At 44.4% G+C, this 21,162-nt stretch overlaps 1 protein-coding gene across 1 annotated transcript in view; it reads left to right on the forward strand.

Annotated features, from left to right (window-relative positions):
• Positions 1–21,162, forward strand: part of TLN2 (talin 2) — a 282,919-nt gene that overhangs the window by 176,009 nt on the left and 85,748 nt on the right. Inside the window, exons 27-35 of the mRNA XM_019650777.1 lie at positions 1,166–1,374; positions 2,480–2,599; positions 3,646–3,843; positions 4,890–5,029; positions 11,583–11,676; positions 13,608–13,697; positions 15,808–15,930; positions 17,259–17,402; positions 19,036–19,197. Of these exons, the coding sequence (XP_019506322.1) occupies positions 1,166–1,374; positions 2,480–2,599; positions 3,646–3,843; positions 4,890–5,029; positions 11,583–11,676; positions 13,608–13,697; positions 15,808–15,930; positions 17,259–17,402; positions 19,036–19,197 (1,280 nt within the window). The remainder of the gene's footprint in view (positions 1–1,165; positions 1,375–2,479; positions 2,600–3,645; positions 3,844–4,889; positions 5,030–11,582; positions 11,677–13,607; positions 13,698–15,807; positions 15,931–17,258; positions 17,403–19,035; positions 19,198–21,162) is intronic.

Genomic DNA, 21,162 nt, shown 5'->3' on the forward strand with positions numbered 1-21,162 from the left:
TAGCACTATAGTTTTTAAGGACCAGTTTATATTTATACTTTATCAACAAATCCCATCATCTTTAGAAATGACTTTAAATATGAACAGGCACTTTGCAAAAGAGGACATCCCAATGGCCATTAAGTGTATGAAAAAATGCTCAACGTCATTCCTCATTAGGGATATAACACTTAAACCTCAGTGAGATGCACCTGCATGCCCACCAGAATGGGTAGAATACAAAATCTGACAGTAGCAAGGTTTGGCTAGGATGTAGAGCAACTGGAACTCTCATACATTGCTGGTGGAGTGCATAGGGGTAAAAGCATTCGCAAAAAGCTTTTTAGCACCCTCTAAAGCTAAATATGCACTTACTGTATGACCCAGCAATTGAATTCTATGTTTATATTAAAAAAAAATGATTCCACATGTTGACCTAAAGGCATGCACAAGAACTTTCTTGATAGCTTTATTCACAATAGCCCAAACAGGAAACAATTCAAATGTCCATCAACAGAAGAATGGATACACAACTGTTGATGTATTTATATAATGGGATACTACACAGCTATGGGTAACAATATGGGTGAATCTCACAGCATTGCAGTCAGAGAAAGAAACCAGACACAAAAGAATCCATACTGTGTGGTTCCATCAACATGGAGTTTAAGGAAAAATAAAATAGTCAAAGGTAACAGAAGCTAGAATAGTTCTGCCTAATTGTGTGAGAGGATATTGACTGGGAAAGGCCACAGATGATGGAAATGTTCTACATCTCCATCTGGATGGCAGACATGTGAATGTATACCTAGGCAAAAATTCACTGAGCTGCACACTTAGACTTGTTCATTTATCATATGTAAGTTTGTGCCAGATAAAAAACGATTGGGAAGAAAAGTGAGTTTGAATGATTCATCTGTGTACTTGATCCCAGGTATTTGGTCTTTTAGGTCTAGAGACAAGTGGGGCACTATAACATCTCTCTCTTACATTGTCCCAGAGCCAGTGATATGGGAGACTTCTTTGAGAAGCACAGCATTTCAAATTTTATATTAAGTCATTTGGAGCTCACCTGTGCCAGCCACTGTCAGAGGGTTCTCTTCTTTCTAGGAGGTTCTGGTCTACAGGCTTACTCCCAAATATGACTTGAGATGGAATCTAATAGTCTGGTGGCTTTTGTCCCCAGGGGTGGCTGCTAGAGAGACGGCCCAAGCTCTGAAGACGCTGGCCCAGGCTGCCCGCGGTGTGGCTGCATCTACTAGTGACCCCACGGCTGCACATGCCATGTTAGATTCTGCCCGAGACGTGATGGAGGGCTCAGCCATGCTCATCCAAGAAGCCAAGCAGGCCCTGATAGCACCTGGAGATGCGGAGAGTCAGCAGAGACTAGCCCAGGTGAGGCCCAGAATTTGCAGTCATGGTTATCAAGTGCACATGTTGGCAGGCTTTCTCCTGGTGTGAACACTTCTACTCAATGGGTGTTTTCAGAACCTTCTAAAATGCCCTAATAATGCTAGCCATACACAATACCTACTTTTGTAAGTCTTGCCTAGTAGCCCCGTAATGTGAGATCTGCTTACTTTAGTCAACAGACAGTATGGGAGGCTTTGTTGAAATCTGTCCTTGGAACTTTAGAAGCCAGGACACAACCTGTTTGTTTGGAGCCTGTGTATGCTTAAGCATATTCCTCTCCCTAGCTTTGGAGGTAAGCTAGATATACTTGGCCTAGCTGCTCAGATTTTAAACTCTCCCTCTTAGGATGAGTCTTCAACAACCTAATGAAACTAGTTGGCTAGAGACCATCTAGGCAAAGTTCTAGACAGGAAGCTGGGAAGGAGATGGTTTAGATTCAAAAGAATGATAGCCCACTTCCTAAGACCTAACCCTTTAACTGAAAATACCAAAGAGTGCAAACAGGGCATTTGCTTAAAAGGCGTCCTCACACATGCTTAAAAGGCATCTGTGGGAATCTCCAGGTTGTTCTGGAAGTGCCCATAGTGTCCTGCCTACCCATGCATGGGCAGTGAGGTGTGAGGATGCTGGCCCAGACAGTCGCTGAGCAGAAATCAGCCACAGGCCCAGCTAACTGTGATCCAAAAAGCTCCAGGCCTGTGTCCACCTCGGTGACCTCTGCAGGGCTCTTAAGAAGGGAACTATTTCTCTTTCTCTTGGTATTAGATGTCTTTGGTTTAGAACCTGACATAATATTGGCGAGGCCTGTGTTTGAATCATAGCGTCATGATGTAGCCTGGCTTTGGGGAGCTGGTAGGTTGTACTGTATCACTGTGTCAGACCCTTTGCCAAGACAGGATGTTAACCCTGGTGAGAAGTCCAGAGGAGGCGATTTAACAGTAAACAGTGTCTGGTGGATGCTGGTGGAAATTGTCCCAGTCTTTCTCTGCACACTGTCACTACTCACTCCCAGCACACATGCAAGCTGTTTGCACGGAAAGCTGCTTGCTTATGGACTAACGGATCTTTTCTGCCTCCGGGTATTCAGGTGGCCAAAGCCGTCTCACACTCCTTGAATAACTGCGTGAACTGCCTCCCCGGGCAGAAGGACGTGGACGTGGCCTTGAAGAGCATTGGGGAGTCCAGCAAGAAGCTGCTTGTGGACTCGGTGAGAGGTTTGGAATTGGGAAGGGGCCTTGGGGAACTGGGCTCGTCTCAGGTGTGAATGGCATCCTCTCCCCTCAGTGGGATCTCTGAGCAGCTAGCCTTTCCTTTAAAAGTCCTGTTTTTCCTGCCAATCTGCCTTTTCCTTATTTGGCTTTCTGATCAGTGAAGCTCCCATGTGGAGCTTTATAAAGTTTACGTTTTCTTTGATCTCGTGTTACTGTATGCTCTTGGGTCATCCCAGTGAGATAGGAAAGGGGGCAGTGACTTATCAGGGCATCTCAGACAGAGATGATCAGGTGATGGAGGGCCACCTGTGTCCAAGACTCACTGAGAGAGGGCATAGTCTGAGGGCTTTCACCTGGGACCTTTTCTCTTCCCTGTTTTGTGAGCCCTCTTCAGGGGACTTGTGGCTTTTTATCTTGTTTTTTTTCCTGTCTGTTGCCTGGCACATACCAGGTATGTAAACAATGTATGTGGTGTGACTAATATAGTCTAGTTTAACTCTGGAACTTTTCATAAGCAGTTATAGTTCTGCTAATGACACATATATCCCATAGAAAAACTATATTATTAGCAAAGACCACTAATAAGCAAAAATTGATGGCTATTAGTTTGGAAGAATAGAATTTGAAGTTTAATAGCATCTGCCTTTTAACTAAAATTTTGAGAGTTTCCCTTTAAAAAGAGACAACATAGAGTTGTGGTTCAGAGTCAGCTTAGATCCTGGAGTCAGATTGCCCAGGTGTGAATTCTGGCTCTGCCACTTATGAGACCATGGCCTCTGAGGATAGCCATCCTTACTATTTTTAGATCCGCTGTATCTAGCACTGAATAGGTTTTTGATAAATGTAAGTGCATGAAGTGAATGAATGAATGTCTATATTATGTTCAAGGTCAGACTTAACATGAGCTCAAACCACACAGAGCCTTTTAGTCTTGACTCAGAAATGCATCCCTGGAGAGTCTGTCTTCTCTCCACAATACCTTGCTCTATCCCTCTCATGCAAAGTGAAACTTCCCATGGGGTGTGCCTTCTGTTCCCCGTAGCTACCTCCAAGCACAAAGCCGTTCCAGGAAGCCCAAAGTGAACTGAACCAAGCAGCAGCTGACCTGAACCAGTCTGCTGGGGAAGTGGTCCATGCCACCCGCGGCCAGAGCGGAGAGCTGGCCGCAGCCTCTGGAAAGTTCAGCGATGATTTCGATGAATTCCTTGATGCTGGCATTGAGATGGCAGGCCAAGCGCAGGTGGGTGTGGAGGTGGCTGTCTGGAGTGACCATCACCTCTCTATTCTGATGGACTGTCCAGCCTTGAGGCCGATTGGACAAATAGGAGCAGGAGACCTGTCCTCAGGCTGCCCTGTTACATTCTCTCTGCTGCTTAGGAAGCCCCATGACCTCACAGGAACGGTGTTCCCAACGATGCTATCAACATGTGTGTGGAGCACTTCTTGGAGATGAACGATAACTTTTCCCATGATCCTCTAGCAGAATCCATTGTTTCACTTCCATTGTTGTGGAGGGAGGGTGGGAAGAGGAGGGAAAATGATGAGTCGAGATTAGGGCAGCTCTGCGTCCTCTACTTCAAATGCGGTAGAATATAACCAAAAAAATCATGGCTTTAGGCTCGGCAGGCCCATCTGAAGGGACTGTGTCAAATACTGAGTGTCAAAAGATTAAAAATTACCTCCTTCAAACGGACAGATAAACCCCTTGTTTAGAACAAGGGAGCATGACCAGTCTGGTGTCCGCTTGCAGAGCTGTTTTTTCCTGAGCTCCTGTGAACTCCCCCAGGAGATACCTGGGCTGTTTCTTCCTCTGTTATCTACAAAGGCTTGTTTCTCAATGGCAAGCCAGGTGAGAAATGTGTCCTCGCCCGAGCCAGGAACTTCTGGGATGCAGTCAGCTCGGAATATGGAGACAGTGCTGGTCGTTTGTGCCAGGCTGAGATGTGCGAGCTCCTTGACAACTCCAGCATTGTTGAGCAGGAACGCGCGTGCTTTCTCTGTCTCCCTCCCTCCCCCTCCTTTTAGTGCCTCCACTTGTGAGATAGCACAGCTCTTGGCTGACCCACTTGGGGGTGGCTTTCTGTCCTGTTCCATGACTCTTGGTCTGGGTATCTGTTTGGGGAAGGGTAGACACTGGTCAGTGTCCCAACAAATTAGACTAATTGGGCTTAATGCAGTCTATACAAGTAACTTGCTTCCGTGGCAGGATGCTGCTCCTAGCTCTCTGAATGCTTCGTAGGAGAAATGGAGCCTCCCTAATTACTCGGGCTCCTTTTGACCTTCCAGACCAAAGAAGACCAGATCCAGGTGATAGGGAACCTCAAGAACATCTCGATGGCATCCAGCAAGCTGTTGTTAGCTGCCAAGTCTCTCTCTGTAGATCCAGGAGCCCCCAATGCGAAAAACCTCCTAGCTGCAGCTGCCAGGTAAGAGTGAAACAAAATGAGCTTTCATGGGTTGATAAACAGTGTCAGTGTTTGAAAGCTACGCCCGACGTCCTGCTGCTTGTGCTGAGCGAAGAACTGGTGCTGTCCTTACGTTGTCAGAGGTGGAGTCAAGAGTGATGGAGACGCTGGTGTTTTATTAAAATGGTTCATTTTCATGTGCTTTGCCCACTAAAGATGTCTGTCTTCTCTTACAGCCTTTTCAGTTAGACTTGCTTAGACTAAGGCCTCCCCAGTGATTTATAAATATTATGGCTTAAGTGTCGTTTTTAAAGTAGTGTTATATCTTTCAGATTATGAAAGTAATATGTGCTCATTGGAAAATAAATCAGAAAATCCTGAGGAGTATCAAACAGAAAGTGATACTCAGCTAGCCATTCAGCATTTCTTCAGCACTTACTATCTGCCTGGAAGCCATGTTAATTAGATGTTCAATTAGATGCCAATTAAATGTGTTCAACTTGTCACATGCAGAATGGTTCTGGTTTAGGATAAATGGAGAAGCAGTGGACATAAATTGTTCTTGGAAATATATTAAAACGTGAATTTGAGTTTTGGCTGATGTCATTGATCTTCTTTCCTGCTGTTTTCACCCAAGGAGGTGGGTAATACAATACGATTTCTGCTCCAGGGCCACTGTGGCAATTGAGCACAATAACAAGTGACTGAATGCTGGTAATGTGGAGAAGCTGTAGTGACAGCCCACGAAAATCTTATATTAACAGTCTCACATTCGTATTTCTGACCCGAATGGATAGGGCATTCTACATTTCTGTGGTGGTATCGGCATATTTTCTTATTATCTGACATCCCTTTATGTATAGGAAAGCTGATAGTAGAGAGAGTAAATGCAGGGCAATTAGGATACAAAGCATAATTGGAAACTTTTCAAATGTGCAGGTTAGTGACTTACAAGAAGCATAGCTTAAAATCTACAATTTTTTTTTAACTTGGTTTTGTTTGTTGACTCATTTGTTTTTTTTTGTTTCTGTCTCTCCTGAGAGCTCAATGGCTGTTTTTATTCTAGTCCAGGGGTTAATACTTGACTAACTAGGTGACCCTGGTCAAGTCATTCAAACCATCTACTTTCTCATCTGCAAAATGGGGGGGGGGTGCCACAGCACCCCAAAGCTCGTCACGGTTCTCGAGACATAAGATATCATGGTACTCATGATTAAAACCTGTCTCTGGTCCCCTCGTGGCTTGTAGTGTTACTTGGGGGGCTGTGGATTAGTAGACAAATGAGGGCAATTCCTCTGAAAACCCTTGGGTTTCTTCATTGATTCCCAAGTATATACTTCAGCTTCAAACACTAACCAGAGCCGCTAGGAGATTGAAAAAATATCCTCACATTTCCCCACTTCCATCTTACTCTTCGTTTTGTGATTGTTCCATTAAAGCAAGTGCCCTCCCCGTGTGGGAGTGTACTGGGGGAGGGGGTGACATGTGTGGTGTTGAGCAGCTGTTTCTGATATAAACCCTCCCTTGATTGCTCTTTTTTCCTACAAAGAGCCTTGGGATAAGGCAACCAGCGTTTCCAGGTATCTGAACTCAGATGTTTTTCATTATCTCAATTTTTTGCATCATTTCAGAATTACGATTTCCAACTTAGAATGTGTTGTTCACTCTCTCAAATTGTGGGAAGAAGGGGAGAGTATGCGTTGGCCTTTGGAAAGCCAGTTAAGGAAGGAAACACTGACCTGGAAGAAATGTTGCTGGTGTCATGGCTCTGAGGGTATCTGAAGGCCCCCTGGTGGTGACATTTAAGAAAGGACCTAGAGACTTGGGTGAAAAACCTTCCTTTGCCTCTGTCCTGGCTTTCAGCAGTTGACAGAAGTTCCTAGCCTGATGGCTCATAGCCAAGTAAACACTTAAAAATCATCACGTGAAATGATTTTATCGGGATGGAACTGTTGCAAGAGATGCTGGCACACTCCTCCTGGCTTCTTGGCACATGTTGGCAAGCAAGCTCTGTTCCCTGGGGTGGTTTCCCAACAAAGCTCCCAGTAGTTCCGGTGAGTCAGGCGGCTTCCTCTTGAGAGGTAAAGCTCTCCCCACTTGGGGTGCATTTATTCTCTTGTTATTTCATGTGTTCCTTACACATACTTTTATCACATGCCAGACATGGGATAGGACCAATGCTGGGTGCTGGGCACACACTGTGAATGAGACAGAGATGGCCCTGGTGGAGTTCAGGCAGATGGCACACAGAGGGCATGAGACATCTGGGCCTCACAACATCCTGTATGTGAGTGCCCTTGGAGTTGAGCAGCAGGGACCTGATGACCGTTGACCTCGCTTCAGTCACTCTCTGATCTGCCTTCATATGGATGTCCCCAAAGGCCCCAGAGATGCCGCTGTGGGGGACCCAGGCCTGGATGAACTTGGCCCTGCCCTGCTTCTAGGTCAGCAGACCTGAGCCCCTTGCTCTTGGTGGGCTCTGTGATCCTTCCCGCTTTGGGAGAAGAGGTGTGCTTCTGAAAAAGCAGTTGACAGAGTATGTCTTTCTCCTCTGCTCTTCATTCTGCCTCTGAGCCCAGGGACCTTTGAGGAACCCGGTCCCTTGGTATCTGATGCCTAGTGGGAAGGAAGTCATTTTCTATTGAGTATCTGGCTTGTTCATCGTCTTCCTGTGGAACAGGTGGGCTCTGGCTCTTTTCTGATGAGTTGGGTGGAGCTGGAGACCCTTTGTCAACCATTCATCAGCATTTTCCCTGCCCAGGGGCTGCTCTGAGGCTCCCAGGACTTAGTCAAGGAAATGGAAAACCAGTTTGCAGTTGTGAGAAAGAGGGCGTATCCTTCCTCGGAGCACTTCCCCAGAGCAGAGGTTCATACTACAGTCACCCTGGCCAGGACTCCTGAGTCAGAAAGACTTCCCACATAGAGCTGTCAGCATCGGACCCATCCCAGGCTGTGTTTTCTTTTCTTTTTTTTTAACTTTACTGGGGAACAACCATGGTCATAGGTTACACATTGCTTTCATGCTACAATGGCATAGTTGACTCTTTTAAGGAGGGTGCAGCTCACAGTGGCCCATGCGGGGATTGAACCAGCAACCTTGGTGTTATCAGCACCATCCTCTAACCAACGGAGCTAACCAGTCGCTTCCAGGCTGTGTTTTCTTTAAGCTGCTTTGTTGTCCCCTGGGGGCACTCCTTAGGACCCTGCAGGTGGCTTCTCTTCCCTGTCCACCATCTGGTTTAAGGTTCCTGTTGAGCAGGCTTTCTCCTGTCTCCAGAGACTGTGAAAAAGGATGACCCAGCAAGCAGCACTTTAAGCTATAAAATAGAAAAATGTAAACTGGGCCTTCTGTCTATTGGTCTCCTCGAGAATGTTCTCTTCCCTTTATCCAAATCATGATCTCACTCAGGCATGACTCCATTCCACATTGAGTGCCCCTTTCCATGCAGAAACCATGCCCACAGTCAAGGCCTTGATTAACTCTGTTCCATGCTTCCTAGAAGTCCCACATGCATCTGGCCTCTCAGAGGTTCAGGATCCATCGCATCCTCTCTGGTCTCTTACCCCCATCACAGCTTCGTGTGACTCACCTTCTTTGTGTCTTGTCTGGTCATTGTCTTGCTTCTCCAACTGGACTGCAAGCACCTTGCTGTCCTAGAGAGCTTATATTTTATAATCCCTTGTATTACTTATAATCCCCAAGCCTGTGCATAGCAGAACCCAGGAAATACAGATGAATTTCATTTTGCTATTTACTCCCTCCCTAAGCACTTCCTCCCTTGAGGAAGGGAACTGTCTGATGCCGCTTTTTTCCCTCCGAGCTCCTTATTGGATAATTTGTGCTTAATACATAATCCAAAGCACAAATTGTTTGATTTTCTTCTCTCACCCCTGGCTCAGTTCCATAGCTAGTTAAAATTTCCCACCAGAGCTCCCAAACTTCAGTTAAATCAATTCAGTATCTCGAAATACAAAATGATTGATAGGCTAGAAAGTCTTTTTAAACTTCTCAGGTTGTAGATCCAACTTTTTAGAACCTGAGACTGGCTATATATGCTTACTAAAGAATAAAATCTAAGAAAATGCTATCTCTAGATGATGAAGTATGGTCACTTAACTTTTTTAAGTTTATAAAATAAACTTATATAGCTTTGATCATTTTAAAAATCATGGGAAAAAAATAACTATAGTTCAGGCCTATTTGTGTTTATATAGAACAGAGGGAGAACACTACTAATTTTTGCCATTTTTAAAATCATAATGTAAGTTGATTAATTCATAATTTTTAGTAGATTTATGAAAATTTTTTCTTAAATATGCAATCACTGTTAACATTTTTATATATTTATTTTTACAGTTGTGCCTCATACTGTTTATACTGTTTTGTAAATTTTATTTTACTTAATTGTGTATTATGAATATTCTTTTATGATGTTAAGGATATGCTATACGTTATGACTTTTAATGGGTGCCCAGAATTCTGTTGTGGACTATACGTTTATCTAGTCAATCCTTTATCATTGCCTATTTGGATTGCCTCCAAACCATTGCTCTTGTAAATAACTGCTATAGTTTTAAACATAAAAATATTATTTTTCATTGTCAAATCTATATAAACATTTGCCTCTGGGTCACTTAGTTTATTACTTGGCTAGGTAATCCAGACTCTAAAGCTGAATTACGGGAATAAATGATACTTCAATAATGCTCCTTAGTCATGGATCACTATTAGCCAAGTGACTCATTCAGACAGGCAGTGCTGTGTTGGCACTTTCATGGATTATCTAACTACAACTCCTCGTCTGTTGGTTTGTTGGTTTTTTTTCACCCCAAGTTTTTTGAAGGTGACCACACAGAACACAGTGTTGGACTCTCTGAGGGACACGTCATGGATGCATCCTCCAAGGTGGTCGGAACTAGGGATTGTCCTGCCATCTCAGTGGTTTTTGTTTTGCTTTGCACCATGGAGGACACAGGCTTCCCAATGGACCTCAATTACTGACTTTTCCCCTAATAAATGAATGACTCAAGTCAGTGTTGCAAAAACTATTTGGGGATTCTTTCTTGAGTTCAGGAATGTTTTTCTTCTTCTCATCACCCCTGTTAAACTTAAAATTCAAAGCAGGACCTCATCAAATAATTAAGCCGATTGCCTTGGTGCATTAGCAATATAATTTTCCCATCTAATTTGATATTCTGTGGGAAGCTGCAAAGCCATTTAAACTAATAAAATGAGGCGTCTCTTACATTAGGCAGTGTTAACGATTAACGGCCATATGTGCCCATTTTGTTTTCGTTTTAAGTTGCGCGCTAGCTGCAGTTGTTAGTAACTGTAAATAGAATGCAGGGCCCTGCCGGAAATGTGGACCAGTTATGACCCTGCAGAAAAGTGTTTGAGGCAGATAGGCATGGGTGTAAGTCTTGTGTCTGCTCATTACTCATAGCATCCCTGTTAGGAATTATCTTACTTCTCTGTTTTTTCATTTATAAAACACAAGGGTATTCAATTGTAAAACTTAGGATAAAGCTCCAGTAATCAAAGGGGTGTGGTTAGAAGGGTTGGTGAAAGGTTGGACACACAGGTCAGTGGAATAGAGTCCTGAAGTAAACCCACACAGGCATGGCCAGTAGATTGTCAACTAAGTTGCAAAAGCAATTCAATGGAGAAATGATAGCCTTTTAAACAAATGGTGCTAAAATAGTTGGATTCCCAATCCTTGAAAAAAATATCTGGGCTGCCTTTTAAGTCCTAAGAAGAATAGAAACACAGGGTCTCTAATTAGTAATTCCTATTAATAGTAACAAAGAAAATAACTATTTGGGGTTTTTCTTTTTTCCTTTTCCTTTTTTTTTTGTCTTATTTATTTTTGTTGTTGTTATTCTAGAAAATAACGATTTTAAAGAATTTTGGGATTGCTTCTAGGAGTCAGTCAATCATGTAGAATTTAATGGAAAGTAGGTATTTTAAAATCATAGGCATAGTTTACTATATATCACTATATCTAAAAATATACAAAATATTCCAAACTATATAAAGGTGATCCAAAATAGCCTTGTTTCAATCACTTTATTTTTGATGGGCTGCTAATGAAGGATCTTGAAAACTGTGTTAATATGATCTCTCTGCTCTTTGCAACATTGTTGTGAATTCTTTCTTATGAATATATTAAAAGATAGTCACACTTACTTAGGAGAACTTTTAGTACCCTTTAAGGATAAATCAAACCAGTAATCAGAAGCCAGGTAAGGATTCTCTTTCTCTTCCCTGGGTATGGTTTAGTTTGGGTTCTTTAGGGCCTTGGAGAAGAGCCCTCCTGGGGCCCTCAGGCTATGCAGTGAATTAGTTGTACATATTTCTAGTGAACCCACAAGGCATGTTGGGGAAATTGCTGTTGATCTTTAAAAACAAAACACCTCAGGCTGGATGAGTGGCTCAGTTGGTTAAGAGCTTGCTCAAGAGCAGGAGCTCTGAGCAACAGGGTCCTCCATTCGATTCTCACATGGGCTCTAGCTGAGCCCCAGCTGAAAAAAGAAACAAAAACAAAACACCTCACTTTTTCTGTTTCTGTCACAGAGCCGTGACAGAGAGCATCAATCAACTCATCACTTTGTGCACCCAGCAAGCTCCTGGCCAGAAAGAGTGTGACAACGCCTTGCGGGAGCTCGAGGTGAGTCCCTGGGCAGGTGTGAGGATTGTAGAGTGTTTGTCTGTCTGTCCTTTCCCTCAGGGTCAATTCCTTCTCCTTTCTCCTTGCACTTGATCTTCTTGGGAGACTGTTGGGGCCAAAGTTCCAACCCAAGTGGGAAGGAACTGAATAAAGATTAGATTTGGTGGGATTATCACCCTTGCTTTCCCCATTTCCACTAGGATGAGAGTTATTTTGTTAAAGGATTCTTTATTTCAAACAGGAAGAGGCGTATGGACTTGGGTGGAGGCTTAAGATGAACAATCTCTACCTGAAACGTTTGGGAGAGATTATTCTGGTGCATTTGGGAGAAGCTAGGATTGATGGGCTGTGGAGTAAAAATGATTTCCCTGTACATTTTATATTGTAACATGTAGGGGCCATGTAAGAGGAAACCCAGGAATGGCGCTTATTACTATACAATCAAGGTGCCTGTGGGGCCCTCAGTGGCCCAGCACACAGTGTGTTACTTTTCCATTTATATTCACACCTACCATTTATTTGTAATTTCAAATTCATTTAAGCCCATAGACTGTATGTGGGTAAACATAAAATCAATGTGTCTACCAATTGTCCTAACCAATGTAGTTATACTAAAACAGCCAAATGGGTATCTCAGTAGATATGAGTTGGTTGTACCCAGTGTGACTTTAGTTTTCTAGATGATTAGCATGGGTCTGTCATGGTGGGAGTACCCACCATGCCAGAAGGGGTGGGGGTTGGTTGCAGCTTCTGAAGGGTTTGATTGAGGCCCAGTCTGAGGATGGCAATAGGCCATTGTGCACAGCTGGAAGTGAGAAGAGGCTTGTTTCCATGGGACTGAAACATTCAGAAAACAGTGGAGAGTGTTTCCGGCCTTGGGTGAATTACTGCCCTATTCTGGTCTGTTCAGATATAAATGATATGTGGGCCGTTGATCTAAATAAATGAGCTCTGTTGGCCTAGGTGCAAATACTGTGTCCCTTAATGGTATCCTTGGTCGCCAAAATTATGACTATTGCAGCATTGCTGTTACTGAAGCAATTTTGATTATGCAAGGAATGGGAGGAGGTTCTTCACTGAGATGAGCTCCTACTTCATGCTCTTTCCCTCAGATCTTTGAGTAACTCAGCAGTTTCCACCATTACTTCCCCCCAACCCTTTGTGACTCAAATGACCTTGTCTTTCTGGTGGCTGTGCCCCAAAAGCTGCCATCCGAATGGACATTCTCACTCAATGGGGAGGAGGTGGAATGGCTGTATCCCCAGACTTTCCTGTCTCCTAAGTGATCATAAAAGGTTATTACAAGATGAGAAAGCCAGTGATGATTTCAGTGGCGTGGAGACAAAGAAGAGGCAAGCCCCATCCCCAACGCCTTGATGGGGACCTAAGCAAGCGTGAGCATTTTATATACTGTTTAAATGAAAACTAAACCATCCCAGTGGGCAGTTTTGGGGACTTACTGTCTGTCATGCCTACCCATTAAAAGGTTCAAGAATTGAAAACCAAGGGTTCTAATAATCATGAAGAAATGAGTTAGTGTGTCCTCAAAATTTAAACTTCTTGGCAGCAGAGACACTGTACTAATTTACCATGAATATGTTGTCTTGCATTAACTTTCAAAAAATTTTAAGAGAAAAATCTCCCCTTTCTGTAGTTACTATACTTCTTCAAACCTGAAAACCAGATTCTCCTGTCTGTCAAAGCTAACCTGAGACCTGCCCCCAACCCCCCAGCCTCCAGGGTTGTGTTTTTAGCAGGAAATATGAGCTCATGGATACTCTGATCTAAATTCCTCTCAAGAATCTAGGTAAATGAGTGACCGTGACCCGAGTCCTGTACATGGAGGTGAAGTTCATAGTTGGCATTTTATGTTGAATTCCTCTTATTCTGTAACACCTGCTTGCTTTTAAAATTGTGTTGTCCATCTGCAGACTGTTAAGGGGATGTTGGACAATCCTAATGAGCCTGTTAGTGACCTCTCTTACTTTGACTGCATTGAGAGTGTGATGGAAAACTCCAAGGTAAGCCTGTCTGTGCTCTTAACATCACTCTTCCGTGTGGGGAAAAAATCTAGGTGTGCTTTGCATGCATTGGCCTCTCGCCACTCCCTGAGGCTGCACATAACCTAAAGCCTCATTGTGGAGCCCTTTGCTCCAGTGCTTCTCAAACTTGACCATGCACCAGAATCACCTCGGGGTCTTGTTCAACACAGATTGGTGGGCCCCACCCCTGAGCTTCTGATTTAGTAGATCTGAGGTGCGACTGAGCTTGTGCATTTCTGACAAGTTCCCAGGTCCTGCCCATGTGGTCCAGAAGCCACACTTTGAGAACCACGGCTTATACCATATCACAGATGGGTCTCATTGTGAATTGAAACATGTATTTTCTTCACCTGGGATTGAACTCCTGGGGAAAGCCCTTCGGTGATCTTGCTTATATGAGACCCTCTTGTCCTTTTGCCATCCATCCATGGCATACATTCCGAAGGAGGGGTGAAAAATTGGAGGGAGCGCTTTGGGGGATAGGAAAACCTAAGATAATCATAATACAAAGGTTTGTGCTCCCCAACCCCCCCACCCCAGTCTTAACCTTACTCAACAAAATCTTATTTCTTAGTACAGTAAAACCTTGGATTGCGAGTAACTTGGTTTGCAAGTATTCCACAAGACGAGCAAACATTTCTAATACATTTTAACGTGGTAAATGAGCAATGTCTTGCAATACAAGTAGTTTGTTTCCGGAAAAAATTATGCTTGCAAACCAAGGTATTACTGTATTTAATTTGATGTCTGTGGTAATTAGGGGGAAAATACTATAACTTATTAGTGGAGCAATAATAATTTTTTAAAAGGTTGAGAAATATTGACCTAGGATAATGATAATATTGATGTTTTTGAGAATGCCTCAAAATCGGGTCCAAATGAAATGCAAGTGAGATAATGGATATTGAACAGTTGCAGTCTGGCTTTGTACTTGGAGCACGAGTGCATGTTTACTTCCATCAATTTACATTCACTTTGGGGAGACATCTGTATTGGTGATGTCAGGAAGGGCCCACTTTGGGCAAAGACTAGAGTTTGCTCTATCCAGCATCCTTTATGGAATTATGGATTGTCTAAGAGGAGGATGCATATGTTTTACATACTTAGAGCCAAAGAGGGGTGCAGGGTTAGGGAAAGGAAAACGTTGCACATAAAAATACTCTCTAACTTCTTTGCTTTGCAATTCCTTAGGTAAACTGGATTGTTTTGTATAGCAAAGCAATTTTAGGGAATTTCTTTTTCTCCCCCATCCAAAATGGCTTGCTGGCAGAAAAGAGCTCTATATTGGGTTCTAGACTTAGCAATCCCATAGTCTCTCCAAAGGGTTGTGTTGAACAGCCTTCAGCTCCATCATCTGTGACCCTGCAAAGTAGAACCTGCCCTCTTAGGGCCTTATGAGGCCCATAGAAGACAGAATACCAGATAAGAGGCAGGTGTCCTGCCTCGGCCCATGACTTTGTCTGTGACCTTATGCAGGGTGCTTGACCTCTCTGGGTTGGATTCTAAATACTAAAATCCCTTGTAGCTGTTAGTTTAAAGACCTGAGAAGAAAGAATACTGATATACCAATGATATTCAAATAAGGGGAAATGCTTACAAAAGTTAGGAAACACCTTTATTAATGTTCAGATTATCTACCTACTTATTTTACTTTTTAAAAACTTTTAAATTTTGCTGTCAATAAGTAAATGAATAATATCAGGAAGAGCGTGTCTTCTGTTTTCTGGTTATGACTTCATCTACAACTCAATGGATGTGTCTGAAGCTTTATTCTGGGAACTAACATTTCTCAGTTCAGACCATTCACCCATGGGATGCCCTGTATTGATTTTACTTTATTGATCTGAGTATATTAACTATATCTGCTTGAGATACAGATAACTTTTGGGGAAAAGGTTTATACTTTCATTATTCATTTCTCTTTAAGCAACAAAAATAATATAAGTCTCTTGAATCTCTTCTTAATGCAAATAATGGCAAATACTATAAATTAAGTGGCCTTGAATGTTAATGTTGAATGTGTAGCCCCTTTACCCCATGGTTTGAAGGAATGCTTGTCAGAGTATATTGCTGGTTGTTTGTTTTACAGGTTCTGGGCGAGTCGATGGCAGGGATTTCACAGAATGCCAAGACCGGAGACCTTCCTGCCTTTGGAGAGTGTGTGGGCATTGCATCCAAGGCTCTCTGTGGGCTGACAGAGGCAGCAGCTCAGGTAAGGGGCGGGGTGGTCCCCTTGTCCTGCAATGCAGCCTGTGTCCTGTGCCAGATTGTGGATATGAGAGTACCAGGTCCCTGTGGGAGGCATGGGGGAGCCCCAGCTCCAGCTTCTTACTCAACTTCTACAGCAGAAACCATGGAAAAGGCAGTGCCTCCTGTGTTGGCTGGGCTTTAGACAAAACATCAGCTAAGTTACCCTCCAGGAGCAGAGCAGCCTGGAAGGGACAGTGAGACACACTAACCACTGCAGACCCAGCACTAGGGTTCAGAGGCCAGCTTGCCTTTTTCTTTTGTAAGGTCATTGTTACAGATGAGTTGTCTGGGGGTGGAGGCGGGGGAGGGGGANGAAATAGGCATTACATAATTCACATTCTCTCTGAGGTTTTAGAATTGCAAAAGTCTTAGTCATGGTCTTCTTCACATCAGAGGGAGAGCAAATGAGATGCCATCATGCAGAGACGTGATCAAGCATGTTCCTTGCTCTTCTTCCACTGTCCTGTGTATTTCCAATAATTATTGGACTCATGGGACTGAAGCTTCAAAAATGTCAACATTTACCTTGAAGGATTTATCATTTGAAAATTACTTTGAGCCTAGAAGAATTTACTAAACCAAAGAAAAACATCCCTAGTTTGGGGGATAAAATTATCTACCCTTCCTTATCTTGCCCCTCAAATCTCAGGGGAAATGAATTAAGGTTCACATTCCTGCTCACAGATTCATTTTCTCCCTGTTATGTGGCTAACACATCCAGGGGGTTTAAAGAGAAGACCTCTTGTAGACGCTTGTCCTCTTAGAGACCAAATACTAATAATACTGCCTTTTTATCCCCCCTGAGCCATCTTTCTCATTCATCTTTTTATTAGAAATACTGGCCTAAACAATAAGGATGTGTTCGTCTCATGTAGGGCAGGCTGTAGTGGTGGCTGACTCAGCAGCTCCATGCTGTCAGTCTGCACCCACTTTTTTCTGCCTCTCCCACCTGCCAGCCAGAGAGTCAGCTTCATGCTGAGGCTGCGTACCCTTATAGTCATAATGGCTGCACCCATCCTTGTTCCTGCCCCACAGAAAAGCTTCTTGAGGCTTTCTTAAGAACAAAGAGACTTTATTCCCAGCAGCCTACAGCAAACTCCAGCTGTGTCCCTGGCCCAAGCTGGCATTCACCTGTCCATCCCTAAACCCTTATTGACGAGATTACCTGACCGACTTGCACTAAGGAGCCCCCAAGCATGGCTGCTGCATGTACATTGCAGGACCATTGTCCTGCACGGGCACACCTAGGAGCACAGAGCCTGAGCTGTGGTTTTTCTCCTCCCTTTCCAGGCTGCATACCTTGTCGGAATCTCTGATCCAAACAGCCAGGCAGGCCACCAAGGCCTTGTGGACCCCATCCAGTTTGCCAGGGCTAACCAGGCCATCCAGATGGCATGCCAGAACCTGGTGGACCCTGGTAGCAGCCCATCACAGGTAACCACGGGGTGAAGCTATGAGATCTGTAGGTGGGTTGTGGGAGAGGGTGAGAAATTAGTAAAGAATACTGTTCTTACAGAGCTTGCCAAGCCAGCTAAATGTAGCACTGTAGATAATGATTTGGGGGGATATTGCGGAATGTGGTGAAAGCGGAAATGTGTAGGTGCTCTGAAATGGGATGCTGGAAGGCTGCAGGAGTAAACTAATCACCATGAGATTCATCAGGAGTCTCACGATTCCATTCAGCTCAGAGGGCATATGTGGAGGGCTTGTTCTGTGCTCAGCACTACGGGTCAGCATGAGTATGACCTGGTCCCCAGGCCCTTGGCTGTTAGTCTGTTGGATAAAGTTTGGAAGATAACAGTAATTGGGCTGTGATGACAATGCCAGGGATGCACAGAGGAAGGTGTGATGGATTTTCTGAGGGGCTGTCAGAGGTCACCTCACAGAGATGATGGCGCTGAGCCAGGTCTCCGAGCTAGGTCGCAATCCACGATGCATAAAGAAGCCGTAGACCTTTTAGGACTAGACAGCGTGTGACATTCGTGACACTTCTAATACTCAAGTGTCATGGAGTCCCGTTCACTTACTAAGGTAGTATGTGCTGAATGGAACAAGAGCTGGCCTATACAGGGTAGCAGAGGCAGCCCAGGAGTGGCACGTCCATCATGAACCCTGGGACCGGTGTTCTTGAGGCAGGAGAAGGAGCCTGGTAAAGGAGGTAATGGAGGGATGACCTGGAGCTAAAGCAGTTCCCAGCTGGTTTGTAAGGCGCTGGTGTACCTGAGATTCCTTACCTGTCCCATTAAGGCCAAAGGGATGCCACCTTTGGCCTTAGCAAAGTAGATCTGGTGGATTCAAGAGAGCATTTTGGTTTGTGGGGTAGAGCCTGGAAGATTCCTGAGCTGGACTCATTAATAAGGTGCCCACAGCCCCCTGTGGATGAGGCAGGAGCTATCACCCTCTGATGTTTATTTCACTCTAAACCTAGACTCTCCACTGTGGTCGCCACTGCCTACATGTGGCTATTTATTAAGCTCTTAAAATGTAGCTAGTCCAAATTGTGGCAGGCTGTCAGTGTAAAGTACACTCTGGATTTTGAAGACTTGGTATGATAAGAAAAGATTGTAAAATCTCATTAATAATATTATTCAGTTGATTACATGGCGAAATATTTTGGATATATCTTTAATAAAGTATATTATTTAAATTCATTTCTCTTGTTTCTCTACTTATTTTAATGTGCTAAAAAATTGCACATGTGGTTCACGTTACATTTCTGTTGGGTAGCGCTGGCCCCAGACCCTGCACCAAATGCTTCCTTGCAGGGGTTCCAAAGGATAGCTGACTGCCCCTCCCTTCAGACTATCTGGAGCCCAGTCCCCTCTCACCACCACACCAGCACCTCCTTTCCTTTTCTCTGTTTTCTCTTGTTTAATCGTGCTTGTCCTCTCCTTTCTTGGAGAGCGATTGCGGGTGACACAGCTAGACATGTATGCTGTAATTACATGGGCCCTGGACATGGGAGTTGAAGAGGAATTCAGGGCTCGGGACCAGGGTGGACTCCTCTGAACTAGACCCCTCTGCACCGAAGCATGGGGTGCCCCCAACCCAGCTCCATGCCTTGTAGGTTCTGTCAGCCGCCACAATTGTCGCTAAGCACACCTCAGCCTTGTGTAACGCCTGCCGCATCGCCTCGTCCAAGACAGCCAACCCAGTGGCCAAGAGGCACTTTGTCCAGTCAGCCAAGGAGGTCGCCAACAGCACCGCCAACCTGGTGAAGACCATCAAGGTAGGTGTCTGGACCGAGGCCTTAGAAAGCCCTGTGACACCCACTGCAAAGGGGAAGAAGTAGAGGGTGTAAGCTCTGCTCTCCTAAGACTTATGTCCAGTGAAGTTTAACTTCTCATCTGGTCTCATGATTTACGTCACTGAGAAGTCCTTTTACTAATGGAGATATTTATCATGAAAAGCCAACAGCCTTGGTCTCTACTGACCTTCTAGATAGTAAGGGGTGGGGTGGGGTGGGGGGGCTTCCCAAATTCTGTACATGAGAAGCTTAGGGGCAGAAATCTGTTTGGAAGGGGTTGGGTAAGGGGCATCTCTTGGTATCATGTTTGGGTAGCAAACACCCTGTGTTTACTTAAACTATGTGCTTATGTGGATTGCTTTTGAGGGTGCTGGTAGATAGTTCTGCCATTGTTGGTAGATCTGGACCAAAAGAAGGTAGAGGGAGGAGGGAATGGAACTCACTTAAAAAAAAAAATCTATCTTCTGATACCTGTTCTGCTTATAGCTGTTTGAATGTTTAAAATGGAGCATCAACTTTTTAAAATAGATCATTCCATGTGTATAACAGGTTCATCTTTGGGTGAAAACCCATGGACGGGTTGGGGGAGGCGGGGGTAGGGCGCCCTTGTGAGGAGGGAATTGCAATAGCTGGAATGTAGCCCTTGTAGGTAGGTGATAAGACCACACACCCAGTCTGCCCTAAGCAGGACCAAACAGGTAGGAGGCAGCTGACCACATGGGAAAACAGCCACGGCCTAAACAGCAGGCCACAGGCAGAGTCCAGCGCCCCTCCTCCAAACCTCAAAGGCGATTGTCGTGGGAGGCCAGCTACCAGTTCTGTGTAAACCCGATATGCAGGAGCAAGAGGCATTGGAGGGTTAACCCTTTAAAGATTTTCACGTCATTGATGTAGGACAATCTGCTGGGCACATCGTAGGGTAATGAGACTTCCCCATTTACTCCAGAGCATCCGACGCTAGATACCTCATTTTTCTTTCACTACCCAAAGCCAGTTTAATCACATGGAGACATTAGTCAACAGGCTGAACCAGCAGAAGCAAAGGAGAGAACATACAGCCCAGTAGCAGTTGGCAGCTTGTAGGTGAGAGCCTGGGGCAGGTGCCCCAGTCAGCAATTTCTTCTCTGTTTAAACAGTCTTAAAAAAAAAATTGGCCTTTTTCAAGACGATAATAATACAGGTTGAAAATGAATAAATGAAAGCCAGTGCCCAGGGACTTCCAGGATCCTGGTGGCAGCCCACCTTAATTACTTACCATCGTAGGTCATAGTACTAGAAACTCGTAAAGCTTACACATTTAAATGTTGAGCTTGTGCAGAGCCTGTTCCAAGTGCTTTGCATATATTACTCATTAAGTCCACACAACCACCGTGTTCTTCTCATTCCCATTTTGTCATTGCGACAGAACACTGAGGCGCAAGGAGGCTAAGGAACTTCCCCAAGGCGACCTAGCCAGTAAGCAAACCCAGCCCTGCGCTTTCCACTCTCAATCCTGCGCTCACCGCTGGCAATGCTGTTCAGGTCTGCGTGGCGAGACTAATCCATCTCACCGGCCTGGGTAGAAACACCTTGATGTGTCTGTAATGCGCGTGTGCAGGTTTGGGGCGGGGAGGGAATGGAAAGACGGCAAGAGAATTGAAAGCAGTGACATCATTGTTGGTTGCCTGTATGATGAACTTATTTCAGTTAAACTTGGCCATTTTCTGAGCGTTAAAAAACAGGCTATATTTAGATGGACCGAGGCAGAAAAAAAAAAGGAAAGAAACCATTCTTTAGAAATTCCTGGAAACCTTTTTCTGCCTCCTCCTTGGTTTTAAATCCTGACCTATCGCTGTTCAGACTTCATCTTCTTTTCAGATTCTCCTCACAGTGTCAGCCCCTCTTTTCAGCTCCCTGCAGCAGATGAGCTCTTGTGATGGCCTGAAAGGTAGGCCTGTGCAGACACAT

This window comes from Hipposideros armiger, unplaced genomic scaffold (assembly GCF_001890085.2).
Source record: "Hipposideros armiger isolate ML-2016 unplaced genomic scaffold, ASM189008v1 scaffold_147, whole genome shotgun sequence".
NCBI lineage: Eukaryota > Metazoa > Chordata > Mammalia > Chiroptera > Hipposideridae > Hipposideros > Hipposideros armiger.